This window comes from Talpa occidentalis, unplaced genomic scaffold, assembly GCF_014898055.3.
Source record: "Talpa occidentalis isolate TD23 unplaced genomic scaffold, MPIMG_talOcc4v2.1 talOcc4.8, whole genome shotgun sequence".
Taxonomy (NCBI): Eukaryota; Metazoa; Chordata; class Mammalia; order Eulipotyphla; family Talpidae; genus Talpa; species Talpa occidentalis.
The window spans coordinates 24,859,604-24,881,823 of NW_023605194.1; the positions used below are offsets into that span (position 1 = coordinate 24,859,604).

Genomic DNA, 22,220 nt, shown 5'->3' on the forward strand with positions numbered 1-22,220 from the left:
TTCACCACGACCAAGTAGGATTCATGCCAGGAACACAAGGATGGTTCAACATCCGAAAAATCAATCAACCGTTATCCAACACATCAACAAAAAGAATATTAAAAACCATATGATAATATCACTAGATGTGGAGAAAGCTTTCGACAAAGTGCAACACCCATCATGATAAAAGCCCTTGAAATTCTGGGATACAGGAACATACTCAACATCATAAAGGCCATATATGACAAGCCAACAGCCAGTATCATTCTCAATGGTGAAAGATGAAAGCAATTCCATTAAGATCTGGAACAAGACAAGGATGTCCTCTCTCACCACTGCTTTTCAATATAATACTGGAAGTCTAGCCAGAGCAATAAGACAGAGAAAGTTCATACAAGGAACCAAATAGGAAAAGAAGAAGTCAAACTATCACTATTTGAAGATAATATGATAACATACGTAGAGAACCCCAAAAACTCCACAGAAAAACTAATTCAACTAATCAATCAGTTCAGTAAAGTAGAAGGATACAAAATCAACACGCAAAAGTCAGTAACATTCCTATACACAAACAATAAATCTGAAGAAGAAGAAATAAAAAACCATCCCTTTTATTATCGAAAAAAAAAAAAATCAAATGTGGGAATAAATCTAACAAAAGAGGTAAAGGACCTATACAAAGAAAACTATAAAACACTGTTAAAACAAATAGAAGACACAAAGAAATGGAAAGACATCCCCTGCTTATGGATTGAAAGAATAAACATTATTAAAATGGCCATCCTACCAAAAGCAATATACAGATTCAATGCTATTCCAATCAAAATTTCAATGTCATTCTTCAAAGAAATAGAACAATTATTGATGAAATTCATATGGAATCACCAAAAATCCCGAATAGCCAAAGCTCTCCTGAAAAAAAAAAATAGAATGGAGGCATCACACTCCCAGACTTCAAACTATAATACAAAGCCATAATCATCAAAACTGCATGGTATTGGAACCAAGAACAGACACACAGACCAATGGAATTGAATAGAAAATCCAGAAATAAAACCCACAGATTTATGTCACAACTAATCTTTGACAAAGGAGCAAAGACTATGCATTGGAGCAAAGAAAGTTTGTTCAATAAATGGTGCTGGGAAAACTGGGTCGCTACATGCAAAAGAATGAAGCTTGACCACTACCTCACACCATACAAAAAATCAACTCAAAATGGATTAAAGAGGGGGGGCGGAGCAACATGGCGGCGAGGAGACGCTGCGAGTAAGATCTCCCATTAAAAAAAGTGAATAGGGAGGAAAAGCGGCAGGTCCCAGTGAGAACTGGGCAACGGAAGATAAACGGGTGACTCCAGCGAACTGCCCGAAGAAGAAAGTGGCCATAAAAGAGGACCAGAAGGGAGGGAAGCGCAGAACCCTGCTCCCCTCCCCGCCCACAGAGGCGGCACTCTCCGACCGGCAGAGAGGAGGAAACAACAAACCAAAACGGCCAACAAAAAACAAACGAGGCAGCAAGCGGGACTGTGAGTGGAAAGGAACTATTGCAGCCACCACACCCCGTGAACGGGAGCTGAGGCGAACCCTGCAGGATCCGCCGCGGCGGTGAGGGAACGGCTCCGGGCGCCATTAGAGAAGAACAAAGACTCCGGGAGACGCGCACACAGCCCGGGCTGCCGGTAAGCTGGCGCGGAAAAGCTGCGCGCTTGAAAAGCAAGTGCAGACCTGGATCGCGGCTGCCCAGGTCCCCTCGCCTGCGACCTAGGCTTGCGGGGAGACGACCTAGGCTTGCGGGGAGACGCGCGGAGGTCCTCACTGAGGTGAAGTCCCTCCCTGAGTGAGCAGGAACCAGGCGCCCAGGCACGGGAGCTGTGCAAAAGGCGCCATTCCCGCGCCACTGAACTGGGCTACAGCCCGCGTCCTGGAACTGAGGGCTTTGAACTGAGACCCAGGGCACGAAAATTCGGGGCGTGGTTTCTCCACCACGGTGGGCACAAGGCAGACACAGCACCCAAAGCTGTTGAGGTGTACCCTACCATTCCCGCTCTGTTCTCTGTCCCACGGGGTGGGGGGAGGCGAAAAACAGCCCCCCAAGGACAATAGGAGAGAGATCTCTGGCGCCCCTAGCGACCAGGAAAAAAAAAGTCACTACACCCTATAAAACAGGACATTTCTTAAGACTGCTTGAAAAGGGCAGAAGGTTTCTGGAGGACCCAGTGGCCAGCCGGGAAGTTATCCCACGCCAGGCCCCTTCCGACCAGCAGTCTGAGCCCACAGAGGAGCAGGCCCCCACGTCCGGGGCAGACCGGGTGCGCAGAAGAGTGTGCCTGAAACCAGAGGCGCAGGGACTGCATCCCGCTTCGCCATTTGAGAACAGGGACATTTCTTCAGTAAAAACTGCCTAAAACCAGCAGAAAGCTCCCCCAGAAGACAGAGATGGCTCCTGGAAGAGCCAGAGGGGAGCGGAGAAGTTCACCCAAGATGTCAGTCAGTCCGAGCAACACAGTGTCCCAACGCATACGACAAATTAGAAAACAGACAGTAGGGAGTAGAAGAACCACACGCAACCTAAAAACTCAGGAAAGAAGCACACCACAAAAAAAACCACTCCCCAGATTGCAACCGACAGCAACTTGGAAGAACTCTGAGCCTTCCAGAAAGAGAATTTAAAATTGCCATGATTAAAAAAGTGATAGATCAGAAGAAGGAAATTGAGTCCCTAAAGAGGGAAGTAAGAGAAATGCAGGAGATCAAAGAATTAATGGAGGAACTAAAGAACTCTGGGGGAAAAGCAATGAAAGCAGAATAGATGAAAATGGAAGAACGAAATAGTAATCTTGAAGACACAGAAATAAAAAGAACCAAAACAGAAAAGGAAAGAGAAGTACGAAGAAAAAAGAATGAAGAAAGACTTCGGGAACTATCTGAACTCCATGAGGAAAGGAAATATAAGAGTTATAGGAATTCCAGAAGAGACAGAGAGAGATGTAGGAACAGAGAAAATATTCATGGATATAATTGAAGAGAACTTCCCAAATGAGAAGAAGGAGCTGAAAATTGATATACAAGAAGCAAGAAGAACACCAAACTTCCCACGACGAAAGGAAAACACAGCAAGACACATAATAGTAAAGCTCCCAAGAATCCAGGACAAGGAAAAAAATAATGAAGCTGACAAGAGGGAAGAAACAGATAACATTCAAAGGAAAACCAATCAGGCTGACATCAGACTTTCTGAGAAGAAACACTACGGGCAAGGAGAGAGTGGAGGGACATAGTCAACAGACTCCAAGAAAACAGATGCCAACCAAGAATACTCTATCCCGCAAAGCTCTCCTTCCTCTTTGAAGAAAGAATATGGACCTTCCCAGACAAAAGAAACTCCGGAATTTCATTGCGACTAAACCCCCACTCCAAAAAATACTACAAGGAATCCTAAAGCCAGAACCTCAGAGGGACGATAACAACGAAAGAAGACCAAAAAAAAAAAAGTTATTAAAAGAATAAATAAATAAAATCAAAGGAAAGACAAACATAATGGCAAATACAGATGCTAACATATCAATATTAACTCTAAATGTAAATGGACTAAACTCTTCAATAAAAAGACACAGAGTTGCGCAGCCTGGATTAAGAAACAAAACCCAACCTTTTGCTGTCTCCAGGAAACACATTTAGCTACAAAGATAAAAATAGGCTCAAAGTCAAAGGATGGAAAACAATCCTACAAGCAAATGGGCAAAAAAGAAAGCAGGAACAGCTATACTTATATCAGATAAAACAGACTTCAAACTCAAAAAAATAAAAAGAGACCCCAATGGTCACTACATTATGATTAAGGGGACAATACTTCAAGAAGAAATAACACTCATTAACATATACTCACCAAACGAAAGAGCACCAAAATATATCAGACAACTGTTGTCCTCTCTGAAAACAGACATCAGAGAAAACACATATGTAGTGGGAGACTTCAACACACCACAATCAACAATGGATAGATCAACAAGACAAAAAATAAGCAAAGAAACTAAAGCTCTAAATAAGGACCTAGAGCATTTGGGCTTAACAGACATCTTAGAACACTAAACCCAAAAAAAAACGGGAGTACACATTTTTCTCAAGCGCACACGGATCATTCTCCAGGATCGATCACATACTGGGGCACAAGACAAACATCAACAGATACACCAAGATTGAAATCATACCAACCATCTTTTCTGACCACGAAGGCATCAAACTAGAACTAAATCATAAAAAGAAGGCAAGGAACTATCCTACCTCATGGAGATTAAAAGCCACACTACTGGAAGACCACTGGACTAACGAGGAGATCAAAGAAGAAATTAAAAAATTCTTTGAATTGAATGACAAGGAGGACACCAATATCCTAAATGTATGGGATGCAGCAAAAGCAGAGTAATAAGAGGAAAATATATAGCAATAGAAGCTCACATCAAAAAACAAGAAAGAACTCAAAGAACAACCTAATCTCGAAGCTCAAAGATCTAGAAAAAGAACAACAAAAAAACCCCAGAACCAGTAGAAGAAAAGAAATAATAAAAACCAAAGCAGAAATAAATGAAATTGAAACTAAAAAAACAATCCAAAAGATCAATGAAACCAAGAGCTGGTTCTTTGAAAAAATAAATAAAATAGACAAACCCCTAGCCAGGCTCACAAAGGAAAAAAGGGAGAAAGCACAAATACACAGAATCATAAATGAAAGAGGAGAAATCACAACGGACAAGCAGAAATCAAAAGAATAATCAGTAACTACTATGAACAGTTATATGGAAACAAGTTCAACAATCTAGAGGAGATGGACAATTCCTACAACTCTACAATCACCCAAAGCTAGATAAGAAGAAATAGAACACCTAACAGACCAATTACAAGCAGCGAAATTGAAATGGTAATTAAAAACCTCCCAAAAACAAAAGCCCAGGACCTGATGGATTTACAAATGAATTCTACCAAACATTCAGAGACGAATTAGTGCCTATCCTTCACAAACTCTTCCAAAAAATTGAGAAGGAAGGGACAATACCAACACGTTCTATGAAGCCAATATTACACTAATACCAAAACCGAATAAGGACAACACAAAAAAGGAAAACTATAGGCCAATCTCCCTAATGAACACTGATGCAAAAATCCTCAATAAAATTTTAGCTATCAGAATCCAACAATGTATCCATAAGATAATTCACCACGACCAAGTTGGATTCATTCCAGGGGCACAAGGATGGTTTAACATCCGAAAATCAATCAACGTTATCCAACACATCAACAAAAAGAAATATAAAAACCATATGATAATATCAATAGATGCTGAGAAAGCTTTCGACAAAGTGCAACACCCATTCATGATAAAAGCCCTTGAAATTCTTGGGATACAAGGAACATACCTCAACATCATAAAGGCCATCTATGACAAGCCAACAGCCAGTATCATTCTCAATGGTGAAAAGCTGAAAGCAATTCCATTAAGATCTGGAACAAGACAAGGATGTCCACTCTCACCACTGCTTTTCAATATAATACTGGAAGTCCTAGCCAGAGCAATAAGACAAGAGAAAGACATCCAAGGAATCCAAATAGGAAAAGAAGAAGTCAAACTATCACTATTTGCAGATGATTGATAATATACATAGAGAACCCCAAAATCTCCACAGAAAAACTAATTCAACTCATCAATCAATTCAGTAAAGTGGCAGGATACAAAATCAACACGCAAAAGTCAGTAGCCTTTCCTATACACAAACAATAAATCTGAAGAAGAAGAAATCAAAAAAACCACCCCTTTTATTATCGAAACAAAAAAATCAAATATTTGGGAATAAATCTAACAAAAGAGGTAAAGGACCTATACAAAGAAAACTATAAAACACTGTTAAAAGAATAGAAGAAGACACAAAGAAATGGAAAGACATCCCCTGCTCATGGATTGGAAGAATAAACATTATTAAAATGGCCATCCTACCAAAAGCAATATACAGATTCAATGCTATTCCAATCAAAATCTCAATGGCATTCTTCAAAGAAATAGAACAATTATTGATGAAAATTCATATGGAATCACCAAAAACCCCGAATAGCCAAAGCTCTACTGAAAAAAAGAAGGAAATGGAGGCATCACACTCCCAGACTTCAAACTATACTACAAAGCCATAATCATCAACTGCATGGTATTGGAACAAGAACAGACATACAGACCAATGGAATCGAATAGAAAATCCAGAAATAAACCCACAGATTTATGGTCAACTAATCTTTGACAAAGGAGCGAAGACTATGCATTGGAGCAAAGAAAGTTTGTTCAATAAATGGTGCTGGGAAAACTGGGTCGCTACATGCAAAAGAATGAAGCTTGACCACTACCTCACACCATACACAAAAATCAACTCAAAATGGATTAAAGAACTAGACATAAGACCTGAAACCATAAAATACATAGAAGGAAATATAGGCGAAACACTACGGGATTTGCACATCAAAGACATCTTTACAGACACATCACCCAAAGCAGTGATAGTGAAGAGAAAGATAAACAGCTGGGACTACATCAACTTAAAGAGCTTCTGCACAGCAAAAGAGACAATAACAAAAACAAAGAGTAACCCCACCAACTGGGAGAACATTTTTGCACCCAACACTAATGATAAAGGACTGATCACAAAAATCTGCAAAGAGCTGATGAGACTCAGCAACAACAAAGAAAATAATCCAGTCAAAAAATGGGCAGAAGAGCTAAAAAGAAACTTTCTGAAGAGGAATGCAAATGGCCAACAGACATATGAAAAAATGTTCAACATCACTTGTCATCAGGGAAATGCAAATCAAAACTACCATGAGATACCATCTCACACCAGTGAGAATGGCACATATTAAAAAAACTAGCAACAACAAATGTGGCGAGGATGTGGAGAAAAAGGAACTCTTGTGCACTGTTGGTGGGAGTGCAAACTGGTCCAACCACTATGGAGAGCTGTGTGGAGATTTCTGGACCTACTAAACATAGAGCTTCCATATGATCCAGCAAATTCCACTCCTAGGTATTTACCCAAAGGACACAGAAACATCAATTCCAAAGAGCACCTGCACTCCTATGTTTATAGCAGCACTGTTTACAATAGCTAAGCTTTGGAAACAACCCAAATGCCCAAAAATAGATGACTGGATCAAGAAGATGTGGTACATATATACCATGGAATATTACTCAGCATTCAAAAAAGATAAACACATGCAATTTGCAGCAACATGGATGGCGCTGGAAGGGATCATGCTCAGCGAAATAAGCCAGAAGAAAAGAAAAAATACCGGATGGTCTCACTCATAGCAGGAATCTAGAAAACTTAATAAGGGACCAGGAAAATGAATATAAGAAAGCGAAAATCAAAATCAACAAAAAAACTATGAACCAGAGACACTTTTTGGGGGGTGGGGGGCGGGAGGGGAAGGATTGGTGTCAGAATGGGCGTTTGCAATGTATGGGGGAATATAAAAATAAAATTTAATATTAAAAAAAAACAAAAAACAAAAAAAAAAAAAACAAAATGGATTAAAGAACTAGACATAAGACCTGAAACCATAAAATACATAGAAGGAAATATAGGCGAAACACTATGTGATATGCATCAAAGACATCTTTACAGACACATCACCCCAAGCAGTGACAGTGAAGGCAAAGATCAACAGCTGGGACTACATCAAATTAAAGAGCTTCTGCACAGCAAAAGAGACAATAACCAAAACAAAGAGAAACCCCACTGACTGGAGACACATTTTGCACACAACACTAATGATAAGGACTGATCACAAAAATCTGCAAAGAGCTGATGAGACTCAACAACAACAAAGAAAATAATCCAGTCAAAAAATGGGCAGAAGAGCTAAAAAGAAACTTCTCTGAAGAAGAAATTGCAAATGGCCAACAGGCATATGAAAAAATGTTCAACATAACTTATAATCAGGGAAATGCAAATCAAAACTACAATGAGATACCATCTTATACCAGTGAGTATGGCACATATTAAAAAAACTAGCAACAACAAATGTTGGCGAGGGTGTGGAGAAAAAGGAACACTCCTGCACTACTGGTGGGAGTGCAAACTGGTCCAACCACTATGGAGAGCTGTGTGGAGATTTCTGGACCTACTAAACATAGAGCTTCCATATGATCCAGCAATTCCACTCCTAGGTATTTACCCAAAGGACACAGAAACATCAATTCCAAAGAACACCTGCACCCCTATGTTTATAGCAGCACTGTTTACAATAGCTAAGCTTTGAAACAGCCCAAATGCCAAAAAATAGATGACTGGATCAAGAAGATGTGGTACATATATACCATGGAATATTTACTCAGCTTCAAAAAACAAAAACACATGCAATTTGCAGCAACATGGATGGCGCTGGAAGGGATCATGCTCAGCGAAATAAGCAGAAAGGAAAAGAAAAATACCGGATGGTCTCACTCATAGCAGAATCTAGAAACCTTAATAAGGGACCAGGAAAATGAATAACTAATAAGAAAGTGAAAATCAAAATCAACAAAAACTATGAACCAGAGACACTTTTGGGGGAGGGGGGTGGGAGGGGAGGGATTGGGGTCAAATTGGGGGGGTTGCAATTGTTTGGGGAATATAAAATTAAAATTTATTATTTAAAACAAATAAATAAAACTTTAAAAAATTAAGAAAGAAATTTTAGGACACTTTGTTTAAAGCAGAAATCAAAAGAGAAATTTGCATTTCCAATATAATTCCCAGGAAACTCAAACTAAAATGAAAATTGTTAGTTTTCATTATTTCACATCACTGGAAATAAACTACCATCCCTAGAAATCAAATATCCATCATTTCTACTCACCAGCAAACAATTATTTATTTGGGAAAGTTATGCTACATAAACTTGTAAGATTATGTTCAGTAAGAAGAAAAACAGTAGTATTTTCATTGATTTTTAAAATTTTTCCAGATCTAGGTTAGGTCAATTCGACACTCAGTAAAGAAATTATACAGGGAAAACGGGTTTATTTCCTTGGTAAGAGATCTGCAAACCCCATTGTGGCAACTTAATCACCACTGAAAGATTGTCTAAGGTAAAGGTCTAAAATTAACCCCTGTAGATGTCATTACGAAAGATTTGAATCAATGTATTGCATAACAGTGACATCAAGAAATTGGCAGAATAGAAAGTGCCAGCCATTATTCTCGCATAAAAACACTGATTTAGCAATGATAGAGAGTCTGAAAATCTAGCACATTTTGTGAAGCCAGATAAGGAGTTGCAGTACTACAGGGGAACACAAATTTCAAGCACCCATTACAACGAAACCCATAGCCTCACTAACTTTGAAGGTATACACAGTGTCACACAGAAACTTCATGTATAAATAAAGAAAATTCAGGCTCTCCTGGAAAATCTAACTAGGAATACTTGGTAGGACTTTCCCTTACAATAAGGCAATCCATAAAGACAGGGAAATTATACATTTACTTAAATGTTGGATCCCCACAAAATTAAACAAAACAACACAAGAATCCAGGAAACATCTCTCAGAACAGGTCTGAAAGAAATATCAGAAAGTGATCCCTTAGAGAGATAGTAGCAATTACCTGCATAAGGAAATTTGAAAAGTGAGAAAGTATTTCCTAATGAAATGAAATGAGAAAACATAATTGCTGAGATTAGCAAAAGGACATGCCTACCTGATTAAAATCTATCAACAGACGGCATTATTACTGGCCAAAACTACAGACCTGGTCTGCGGCAGTGACTGTCATATGGGTGTGAGTTCTGTCCATATAAACACATCCAGTGAAGTGAAAACACATGTCACTTGCTTCCCGAGGTCACTCCCACTACATACTTGGCTGGCAGCCCTGGTGAAATGTGCTGCAGTATGAAACACCGCTCTCTCACACATTCAGAAAATGACTCAAAATATTCCTTGTGATTTCTCATTTAAAAACAAATAGACTTCAGGAGAGAAACAGATGAAAGGACCTTTGATACCTACACTGTACACACAATCATGAATGAACACATACACACACTCACGCACATGCACACACAGCATACATACACAAATGCTCCTGACTCTGTGCTTCAAACTCTCTGTCTCCACACAAGGGTTAACAACCACCACCCCTAAAGGAAGATTTGGGCCACCCTGATGTGTCCCCTAGGATGACACTAGAGAATACAGTGTGTTAAGGTCACAGCGACTGAGCAGAAAATCACCCACCATTGGTTTTTCTCAACTCCTCCACGAGGCAGCGGGCTTCCTCTTGAACTCGGTCCTCAATGCTCCTCTTCCCCATCCCAAAATGCCGCAGAGTCATGAGGCAGAAGCTGCGAATCTCCTTCCATTTCTTTCCATTGCTGAAAACAACTCCTAACAGAGGGTAAATATAAACTGGGGTGGGGTCTGAGGGAAGAAGAAAGCTGACACTTGACAGTTAAGGGGATGGACAAAGAATATTTAGGAGATCTTCAAGCCCCATTTTCTGTCCTCCCCACCACAATAATCATAGTGCACATGTCACACCCACACATACCTTCTCCTTTATTAATTCTTTCTGCAAGGGGGAAATTGCCTCTTCCAGCGAAGTCCTCTCCCATATCAATCAACGCTTCCTTCACTGCTTCATATCCGTGCAACACCACACTGGGCTTCATGCCCAGATACAGAGTGAACACAGGGCCATAGGCTTTGGAGAGCTGGGAAAGCACGTGCATATAGCAAAAGAAGTCATTACTTGGTAATGTATTGTGCCTAATTTGGAATACTACTTTCATATTGGGTAGATTGCCCCACAAAGCCCGAGTATTTTTGAATTTAAGACATCAATATGGGTGATTATTAGAGTTGCCATTTCTGGATGGCTTGGGATGTGCCAGGAATGGCCTAAATAAGTATTTGACACATTGTTTACTATTACCCTCACATTTGAACCTTCACCAAGTTTATTTGCCCTGCTTACAAATAAGGAAACTAAGATCAGACAATTTCAATGTATTTCTAGGATCAGTTGACCGCTATACAGAAGATTCAAATTTGAGATTCTTCATGGTTCTCTGATCCTTGACAAATAACTTCAGATTCCATCTATAGACTAAACTGAGCTCGTTGCTTCAGGATCAACTACAGAGTCCTCCTGAGGAAGCTGTGATACAGTAGCCCTATGATGAATCCTAAAAATTTGTATTTTAAAGAATCAATTCATCTAATTCTAATACCCAACCCAGCTTGTGATCTGCTGGTATTAGTAACAAGGAGTGGGCACTACAGAGGCATTGTCAGGGCCAAGGCATCTGAAGGAAGGATAATTTTTTCCACCCTGAAATAGTCATTAAGATCAGACACCAGCTGTGTAGACCCAAGTGAATGATGTTCCCACACTTTGGTCCTGCCTGGTTACTTCTTTTTGTCTTTTGGTAGACTCCTGCTCTTCCTGAGCCCAGAGTCCTCTCTTGATACAGGCAGAATGTGTTTCTTCACAGATGTTAAATTTAGTAACAATCTCAACAAAACACACAGCCATGTAGTAGATGACTTCTGGAATAACATCTGTAATCACAAAACACTTCTTCTAACATTCACCATAGACCAAAATCAGAGCAAATGGCAGGAGAACAAAGAACACTCCTCCCTTCTGTCACTTTATATTTTCAATTCTACCATCAAAGACCTGTTTGTCTACTCACTAAATGCAGAGAAATAGCAAAATGACTGGGAGCATTTGAATTTCAAAACCTACTTGGATAGCATGCCACCATGCTAATATTTTATTATTAGAATTGATGGGCAAACAAGAAGTTTTTTTTAATTGCATTTAAGTTACTTACCATTTGCACGCCACAGAGGAACATAAAACATACTCACGTTGCTTAGAGATTTGCTGATATCCTTAACATCTAACTGGAGGATATTTCCAATAATGGGAAGGGGCAAGGGGCCGGGTGGGAGCTTCCCTCTCTCAGAAGTCTGTTTCCAGAGAGCAAGGAGGAGCAAACACGAGAGACAGAGCACTAGGGCCACACTCAGGTCCATTGTAGCTTTCTCTTCTTATCAGAAAACTGAGGGTGAATTCTAAAGCTTTTATAACAACACCCCTTGTTATTTCAACTTACGCTGCTTTGCAATACAAGGAGGCCAATCAGCTACATCTACTCATATTTTCCCTAAGTGGCCTTTGGTCCACTGATAAAGATAAAAAAAAAAAAATTCTTTCGTCTTGTTTTCTTTCTCTCCAGTCATCACTCTGGACCTTTAGTTCAACTATATTGGACTAAGGACTGTATTGATAACTTTAAAAAGAAAGAAAGAAAAACCAGTTCCAATGTGCAGCCAGGATTCAAAACCACTGTTGAAAATAACTTGATACCAAAATGACTCAAATCTCTGGACTCAAGGCAATCACCAACTGGGAATATTTTAATTTGAGGAGAATCTGGTGTTCTACAACTTTATATTGAAAATAACTAAGTTCAAGCTATATTAACATAGGCTATTTTCCTGTGGAAATTGAAGGGTCCTTAAATATTTTGAAATACTGTATTTCTATTACAGCTGCCTATATAGAAAATAGTTAACTTAAACTTCAATGACCAAGCACACAACTACTAAAGTAAATTAAGTCAGAGGGAGAAAGATAAATACCAGATGGTGTCACTTACAAGTGGAATACAGAGAAACCAACCAAAGCTTTGGTTAAAGATTCAAACTTAAGAACTAACCCTTGAAAGCTCCCTAGAGAACTGAGGCATTCTAGGATTGAGGGGATGGGGAAGTGGTGAGGACACAGCGGGAGGGAGCACAATGATTTATTGTGGTGGAGGATGAGTACTTTGGTGGTGCGAGCACTGTGGTGACAGCTCTACGTGGGGGAGCCCATATTTTCAAAATACTAGAACAATGTAAACTAAAGTGATCTCAATAAAAAATTTGAAAGTAAAATAAAATAATTAGCTAAATAGATTTCCATGTCTTTTACCATGTTATCCTTTCTCACTGCCAAAACTCTGAAAACACTATAAAAGAGATATTTGAAAGGGGAGAATGGTGTCTCTGGGTAAACAGGATGTCTGTGCAGTGTCCTATCACACAGCTCAAAATGATTAAACCAGGATTCAAAATGAGATGTGAGTTCATTGAATGCTCTCACACACCAGCTGCATCAAGAACAATTTTAGCAAAACTAATCTCCCAAAATCATTACTTCATATAATACTCCCTTCTGCCCCCCTATCCCCCATTCTGGGCACAAAATTAACAGGCTTACTTGTCACTTGATTCCAAGAATAAAGGGGTCATAGATTCTCAAGATATTTAAAATTGGGAAAAAGATTCTCCCCTCTGTATCACTATGGTGAAACTTGCTCACTATAAGAAATTGGAAGAGCCAAGTGCAGAGAATTTAGGGGTAAGGCTTAAAAAAAGAATGACTTCCCTGATCTGCCAGTTGCTTTCTCCCAGCACAGCTGCTTTTTCAATGGGCTTTTGAATCTGTATTGTGGGAAAAAAAAAGAATGATGTATGCAGATCAAGGTAAGGAGACTAGAGAGAGAGAGTAAGAGGTATGCATCCAGTGGAGGACTAGAGTCAGGGACTTCACTAAACAGACCCACAGCACAAACCACATATGCAAACCTTAATAAGAAATGGTACTTAGAGACCAATGGAACTGAATAGAAAACCCAGAAATAAACACACAATTTATGGTCAAATAATCTTTGATAAAGGAGCAAAGAATATGCACTGGAGCAAAGAAAGTTTGTTCAATAAATGGTGCTGGGAAAATTGGGTCGCTACATGCAAAAGAATGAAATTTGACTACTACCTCACACCATGCACAAAAACCAATTCAAAATGGATTAAAGAAATAGACATAAAACCGGAAACCATAAAATATATAGAAGGAAATACAGGCGAAACACTACATGACATGCACCTCAAAGACATCTTTACAGACATATCACCCAAAGCAGTGATAGTGAAGGCAAAGATCAACAGCTGGGACTACATCAAACTAAAGAGCTTCTGCACAGCAAAAGAGACAATAACCAAAACAAAGAGAAACCCCACCAACTGGGAGAATATTTTTGTACACAACACTAATAATAAAGGACTGATCACAAAAATCTACAAAGAGCTGATGAGATTCAACAAAACAAAGAAAATAATCCAGTCAAAAAATGGGCAGAAGAGCTAAAAATTAACTTCTCCGAAGACTAAATACAAATGGCATATGAAAAATTGTTCAACATCACTTGCAATCAGAGAAATGCAAATCAAAACTACAATGAGATACCATCTCACACCAGTGAGAATGGCACATATTAAAAAAACTAGCAACAAAAAATGTTGGCAAGGATGTGGATAAAAAGGAACTCTCCTGTACTACTGGTGGGAGTATAAACTGGTCCAACCATTATGGAACGCTGTGTGGATATTCCTCAGCCTACTAAAGAGAGAGCTTCCAATGATCCAGTAATTCTACTCCTAGTTATTTACCCAACAGACACAGAAACATCAATTCCAAAGAGCATATGTACCCCTATGTTTATAGTACCCACTATTTACAAAAGCTAAGCTTTGGAAACAACCCAAACACCCAAAAATAGATGACTGGATCAAGAAGATGTGGTACATATACACAATGGAATATTGCTCAGCAATCAAAAAATATAAAAACACATGAAATTCCCAGCAACATGGATGGAGCTGGAAGGGATCATGCTCAGCAAAATAAGCCAGAAAGAAAAAGAAAAATACCGGATGGTCTCACTCATAGCAGGAATCTAGAAATCCTAAATAAGAGACCAGAAAAAAGAATAACTATAAGAAAGAAAAAATCAAAATCAATAAACAACTATGAACCAGACACTATGGGGGGGGCAGGGTGGGGAAAGCTGGGATTGGGGTAAAAATAAGGGGTTGCAATTATATGGGGAATATAAAAATAAAATTAAAAAAAAAATCTAAATCAACAAAGAATTATGAACCAGAGACATACTATAGGGGGTGGGGGAGGGAAAGAGGGATTGGGGTCAAAATAAAGGGGGTTGCAATTGTATGGGGAATATAAAAATAAAATTAAAAACAAACAAAGAAAAAAATAAATAAAATATATTTGAGTGAAAAAAAAGTAAATAAATAAGTAAATAAATAAATAAAGATAAAAAAGACATGGTACTTAGTGGTCACAAGACTAAATATCAGTGGAATATCTATTATACATTATTAGGTCAGTAATGACAATGCGTTAGAAACATAAGTTGTATAAGGATATGGTCATATTTGTTCAGTCTTTTTTTTTTAACATTTATTTGTTTATTTATTTATTCATTCATTCATTCATTCATTCAAGCACTGGGTACAGTCAGAAGGGTGAGAGGCGCGGGAGGGTGAGAGAATTCACCAGAGCCAGAGCAGGGAGCAGAGCAGGCAGAAGGACGGAAGTACACTGCTGAGGGGAGCAGCAGGCGGCAGGAGAGGTCTGTGCGCCATGTGGGACCCTCCTCCGGTGGCCAGGGAGCAGCCGGGGATCGACCAGCGCTGCAGAGGCTGCGGGCAGCTTCGCAACCCAGCGCTCAACCGCTGCACGACCGGGGAGGCCCGTGTTCAAACTTGATTAGTACAGGTTTTAAACTCCATTGGTAAGAAAAATAAGTTTTTTTTCCAAGACCAAATTAAAAAATTCATTGCTCATGAATTTTCATACCCATCTTTTCTCTATTGATTCTCTCATTACCTTGCTTGAGATAAACTTAGTCCCATTTTAGGGATGAGGAAACTTGGCCTGAAAACTACAAAACTTGTACCAGGCATGGTACCTACAGGTGGTGGTCTAAGACTAGAACCCACATCTCTTTTTTTTTTTAATTTAAATTTTATTTGTATATTCCCCATACAATTACAAACCCCTTTTTTTGACCCCAAGCCCTTCTTTCCCTGCCCCCTAACCCCCATAGAGTATCTCTGGTTCATAGTTGTTTGTTGATTTTGATTTTTTCTTTCTTATAATTATTCTTTTTCCTGGTCCCTTATTTAAGTTTTCTAGATTCCTGCTATGAGTGAGACCATCCGGTAGTTTTCTTTTTCTTTCTGGCTTATTTCGCTGAGCATGATCCCTTCCAGCTCCATCCATGTTGCTGCAAATTGCAGTGTTTATCTTTTTTGAATGCTGAGTAATATTCCATGGTGTATATGTACCACATCTTCTTGAGCCAGTCATCTATTTTTGGGCATTTGGGTTGTTTCCAAAGCTTAGCTATTGTAAACAGTGCTGCTATAAACATAGGGGTGCAGGTGCTCTTTGGAACCGATGTTTCTGTGTCCTTTGGGTAAATACCTAGAGGTGGAATTGCTGGATCATATGGAAGCTCTATGTTTAGTAGGTCAAGAAATCTCCACACAGCACTCCATAGTGGTAGGACCAGTTTGTACTCCCACCAACAGTGCAGAAGAGTTCCTTTTTCTCCACACCCTCGCCAACATTTGTTGTTGCTAGATTTTTAATATGTGCCATTCTCACTGGTGTAAGATGGTATCTCATTGTAGTTTTGATTTACATTTCCCTGATTACAAGTGATGTGGAACATTTTTTCATATGCCTGTTGGCCATTTGCATTTCCTCTTCAGAGAAGTTTCTTTTTAGCTCTTCTGCCCATTTTTTGACTGGATTATTTTCTTTGTTGTTGTTGAGTCTCATCAGCTCTTTGTAGATTTTTGTGATCAGTCCTTTATCATTAGTGTTGTGTGCAAAAATGTTCTCCCAGTCGGTGGGGTTTCTCTTTGTTTTGGTTATTGTCTCTTTTGCTGTGCAGAAGCTCTTTAGTTTGATGTAGTCCCAGCTGTTGATCTTTGCCTTCACTATCACTGCTTTGGGTGATGCGTCTGTAAAGATGTTTTTAAGATTGATTGATTGATTTATACAAGTACTGGGTACAGTGAGAAGTGCGGGAGGGTGAGAGAATTCACCAGAGCCAGAGCGGGGAGCAGAGCAGGCAGAAGGACCATAGTACACTGCTAAGGGGAGCAGCGGGCAGGAGGGAGGTCTGCGTGCCATGTGGGACACTCCTCTGGTGGCCGGGGACAGCCAGGGATCAAACTGGCGCTGCAGAGGCTGCGAGCAGCTTCGCAACCCGGCGCTCAACCGCTGCACCACCAGGGAGGCCCGATTTTTTTTGTTTTGATAATAAAAGGGATGGTTTTTTTGATTTCTTCTTCTTCAGACTTAGTGTTTCTGTATAGAAAGGCTACTGACTTTTGCGTGTTGATTTTGTATCCTGCCACTTTACTGAACGGATTGATTAGTCGAATTAGGTTTTCTGTGGAGTTTTTGGGGTTCTCTATGTATGTTATCATATCATCTGCAAGTAGTGATAGTTTGACTTCTTCTTTTCCTATTTGGATTCCTTGTATGTCCTTCTCTTTTCTTATTGCTCTGCCTAGGACATCCAGAATTATATTGAAAAGCAGTGGTGAGAGTGGACATCTTTGTCTTGTTCCAGATCTTAATGGAAATGCTTTCAGCTTTTCACCATTGAGAATGATACCAGCTGTTGGCTTGTCATATATGGCCTTTATGATGTTGAGGTATGTTCCTTGTATCCCAAGAATTTCAAGGGCTTTTATCATGAATGGGTATTGCACTTTGTCAAAAGCTTTCTCGACATCTATTGATATTATCATATGGTTTTTATATTTCTTTTTGTTGATGTGTTGGATAACATTGATTGATTTTCAGATTTGAACCATCCTTGTGTCCCTGAAATGAATCCTACTTGGTCGTGGTGAATTATCTTATGGATACATTGTTGGATTCTGTTGGCAAGGATTTTGTTGAGGATTTTGGTATCAGTGTTCATTAGCGAGATTGGCCTGTAGTTTTCTTTTTTTGTGTTGTCTTTGTTCTGTTTTGGTATTAGTGTAATGTTATTCGTCCCTCTGAGGTTCTGGCTTTAGGACTCCTTGCAGTATTTTTTGGAGTGGGGGTTTAGTTGTAATGAAATTCCAGAGTTTCTGCTTGTCTGGGAAGGAAGGTCCATATTCTTTCTTCATAGAGGAAGGAGAGCTCTGCAGGATAGAATATTCTTGGTTGGCATTTGTTTTCTGGAGTCTGTTGACTATGTCCCTCCACTCTCTCCTTGCCCGTAGTGTTTCTTCGTAGAAGTCTGATGTCAGCCTGATTGGTTTTCCTTTGAATGTTATCTGTTTCTTCCCTCTTGTCAGCTTCATTATTTTTTCCTTGTCTTGGATTCTTGGGAGCTTCACTATTATGTGTCTTGCTGTATTTTCCCTTTCGTCATGGAAGTTTGGTGTTCTTGCTTCTGGTATATCAATTTTCAGCTCCTTCCTCACATTTGGGAAGTTCTCTTCAATTATTTCCTTGAATATTTTCTCGTTCTTACATCTCTCTCCTCTCCTTCTGGGATTCCTATAACTCTTATATTTCCTTTCCTCATGGAGTCAGATAGTTCCCAAAGTCTTTATTTGGTCTTTTTCCTTCGTACTTCTCGTTCCTTTTCTGTTTTGGTTCTTTTTATTTCTGTGATTTCAGGAGTACTTATTCGTTCTTCCATTTCATCTATTCTGCTTTCATTGCTTTTCCCTGAGTTCTTTAGCGCCTCCATTAGTTCTTTGATCTCCTGCATTTCTTTTATTTCCCTCTTTAGGAACTCAATTTCATTCTTCTGAGCATTGTTTTCCTTAATGACTTCCATCAGTTTTTCCATCACGGCAATTTTAAATTCTTTTTCTGGAAGGCTCAAAAGTTCTTCCAAGTCACCATAGTTGCAAGCTGGTGGGTGGGTTTTTTTTTTTTTTTTTTGTGGCGTGTCTTTTTTCTGAGGTGTTGCTACTTTGCTTGTAGTTTTTCTTTTCCCTGCTGTCTGTCTTCTAATTTGCCTTATGTGTTGGGACACTGTGCCGCTGGTACTGGCTGGCATCTTTTTGGTATGTTCTTTCGGGAGTTTCAGAAACTGGCAATCCAAACGAGTCAAAAACTATTATGCCAGAAGTCTAGTGAGGTAGTGGTACTTTGAGTATTTTAATGGTCACTGTCACAGAATCTCTCCTCCTTCTGTGTTTAGTTATAAAGGTGCATCTTGAAGTCCCACAGACTTCCCTGCAGGTGGGGCAGCTGGATTGCACTCTGGGTTCCAAATCTCTGGATCCTCCTCTAGGCTCCGACTTCCTGCCAGGTGGGACATGGCTTGTGGGGACCTTCAGCCCACCTCTGACTGCGCAGGGAACTTTCTCCCTCTGGCTCCACGGGGAACCTTCTGCTAAATTCAAGCGGTCATTATTGAAGAAAAGTCCCTGTTCTAAATAGCGCTTTGGAGACAGGCACACTCTTCGCGTACCCAGTCTGTCCCAGCCCTGGTTGCCCGCTTCCCCTCTGGGTTCAGACTGCTGGCCAGAAGGGGCCTGGCCTGGGCAAACTTCCTGCTCACGTCTGGCTCCTCCAGGAGCCTTCTGCTGGTTTCAAGCAGTCTTTATTGAAGAAAGGTCCCTATTCTCAAATGGCAATTCGGAGACAGATGCACACTCCTGTGCGCCTGGTTAGACCTGGTTGTGGGTGCCCGCTCCCTCTCTGGGCTCAGACTGCTGGCCAAAAGGGGCCTTGCATGGGCAAACTTCCCAGCTCACCTCCTCTGGCTTCTCTGGGAGCCTTCTGCTGGTTTTAAGCAGTCTTCATTGAAGAAAGGTCCCTGTTCCAAAAAGGCGATGCGGGTATGCACTCCCCTCCGCTCCCGGTCTGCCCTGGCCTTGGGTGTCCGCTTCCCCTCTGACTCCTTGGCTGCCCGCTTCCCACCTCTGACTCCTCTGGGAGCCTACAGCTCACATCATACTCAAACATCAACACCCAGGAAACCAGTCAATGCATGGCATAGAAAAATCCAAATTTGGGCCACCCAGTGCAGCACTGTAAAGCTGTCTGCAGCCCCGCAGTGCCGGTTCAATTCCCGCTTGGTCAGGGAGATACCCACATGGGGGGGCAGACTTCTCTTATCTCACCTGCTGCTCCCCTCAGCAGTATACTTTGGTCCGTCTGCCTGCTGTGTTCCCCACTTGTCTCTGGTGAATCCTCTCATCCTCCCGCACATCTGATCAGTACCCCTGTTCTTGTATAATTCCATGAAAAGGCCCAAGATCTTTCCCAGTCACTCACCTTCCTCAAAATTAACAATGCTCTGGATTCTAGCACCACAGATTACTTTTGCCTCATCTAGAACTTGATAGAAATAGACACCTTTGAATCGCTAATGTCATATTTTTCTTCAGATGAAGCTGCTCCTGAACATATTCTCTCACTTGCATTTCCAAATCACAAGTAATTCTAGGTGACATGCTGGTCTACCCTCAAGATTTTGTCCTTTTCTGTGCTTGGTCTCTTTGTAAAATGTTTTCTTCCATCTGCTATCTGCATTATACACAAAGGAATGAAAGCATGAGAACTGGTTCATCAGATTGAGTTTTATTTAGAACATGCAAAAGAAAAATGTCTGTATTACATACACCAGTCATCTCACTCTGTCACACTGATGACACAGAACTAACTACTCAATACCAGATAAAGTATTAGCATTTGAGATGCCAAATACAATGTTACAGAGAGGGAAAATATCTCTATCTGTTAAGTGAAACATGTATCTGTTTAGTGAAACTGGAAATCCTCCTTTAGTGGAGATGGATGTTCCTGCCTGGATCCTGACAGAATGGGGTGATGAGTAGAGGAGAGGTGGGAGATGACTTTTCCAGAAAGGGAAGGGAGACAAAAGGAGATGACAGGGGCATTAGGTGAGTAGGAAATGTGGACATCACAGCAGAAGCCTCACAAAGGAATGAAGCAGATCTGGTAAGGAGGAGGCAGAGAAGCCAACCCATTGACAACTGCGGTGGTGTCAATGTCCTTGGGTTCAACAACAGACTTCAAGGTAAACTTCTGTAAGATGGTGGTCAGGAATAAAAACAGCTCCATGCGGGCCAGGCCCTCTCCTGCACATGCCCATTTTCCTGAAAATAACAAGCGCACAGAGGAGATGATCCTTGAACACTGTGTTTCTGACATCAGAAAAGGAATGTATAACATACTGGATGATATCACTTACAAGGAGAATACAGAAAAACCAAACAAAAGGTCAAGAAAAGTCAAAACTAGCAGCTGACCACAGAACTCAGACACACCACAGGACGGGAGGGGAATGGGGGAAGGAGCAAACGAGAGGAGGGATGAATCCAAGGGATATGGTGATGGCTGGTGGGAGATACAGTGGCAGGAGAACTATGGGGAATACGATGATGTATTGGAAAGTGGAAATGGAAAAAAGAGAAAGGGAATTTCAATAAATATTTGATGACAGGGTGAATGGATGGATGGAACGGGATGGTTGGCTATAGTTGGACAAAGGGTTGAAACACGTGCTCTGACTTGAATGTTAAAGGAACAGGTACCCTCCTTACAACAAATGTTTACTCAGTATCAGCCCTGTACCGAATAGTTCATTAAGGATTCTCACATTATAACTGCCTGTTTGACACCTCAATTTTCTAGCCGTATCTTTCTAGAAACACATATTTTGGCCGTGCTTTCTTCTGCATGGATCTGGTGGCTCATGATCTTCTCATTCTTCACTGTCTTAGTTCCGCACTCCACATAGACCTGCTCTCTGCCACTCTCCAATGCACCGCAAAGTTTAAGGTTTCATATTACAGTGCTGTTCATTTGGCAATATGCATGACTCTTATATTTTCAGGCCCTCATACTAAATCATTTCTGAATTTGAAAAATTGGATCAATTCCCAGTTCTGCAGTGATCTGGCTCAACGAGAAGACTGCATCATGAGGAGGGAAAGTGCATGGACACAGGGTTCGGTGCTCCTGCTAACAGACAAGCGCATCTGCACCAGCCTTGGAGAGGGTACTATGGAAGCTCCTAACAATCCTTACAAGGTATCTTGTCCTCTGATGCACAAAGAATACAAAAGATACACTACCTGCTGAAAAAGCCATGAAGTAGTCACTCTTCTTAAAGTTGCCACTCTCGTCCAGGAAGTGACCAGGGTCAAACACCTCTGGGTTGGGGAATTCTTTGCTATCATGCAGCACAGAAGTCAGTGACACCAATATGGTGGTGCCCTGGAAGAAAATATTTAAAATGTCTTCTGAAGCCGTGGAGCTTCATGAAAAACTACAAGTCATTTAGTCCAATCTC

General features: G+C 40.5%; 1 protein-coding gene across 2 annotated transcripts in view; it reads right to left on the reverse strand.

Moving 5' to 3' along the window:
• The window catches only part of LOC119234464 (cytochrome P450 2C19-like), a 192,269-nt gene extending 170,129 nt beyond the window's left edge, over positions 1-22,140 (reverse strand). For both annotated transcript variants that reach the window (XM_054690205.1, XM_037497411.2), the window contains exons 1-3: positions 22,003-22,140; positions 10,553-10,715; positions 10,240-10,389 (exon numbers count right to left, since the gene is read on the reverse strand). In XM_054690205.1, the coding sequence (XP_054546180.1) occupies positions 10,240-10,389; positions 10,553-10,715; positions 22,003-22,107 (418 nt within the window). In that variant the 5' untranslated portion in view covers positions 22,108-22,140. The remainder of the gene's footprint in view (positions 1-10,239; positions 10,390-10,552; positions 10,716-22,002) is intronic.
• Between the last annotated feature and the right edge of the window lie 80 nt (positions 22,141-22,220).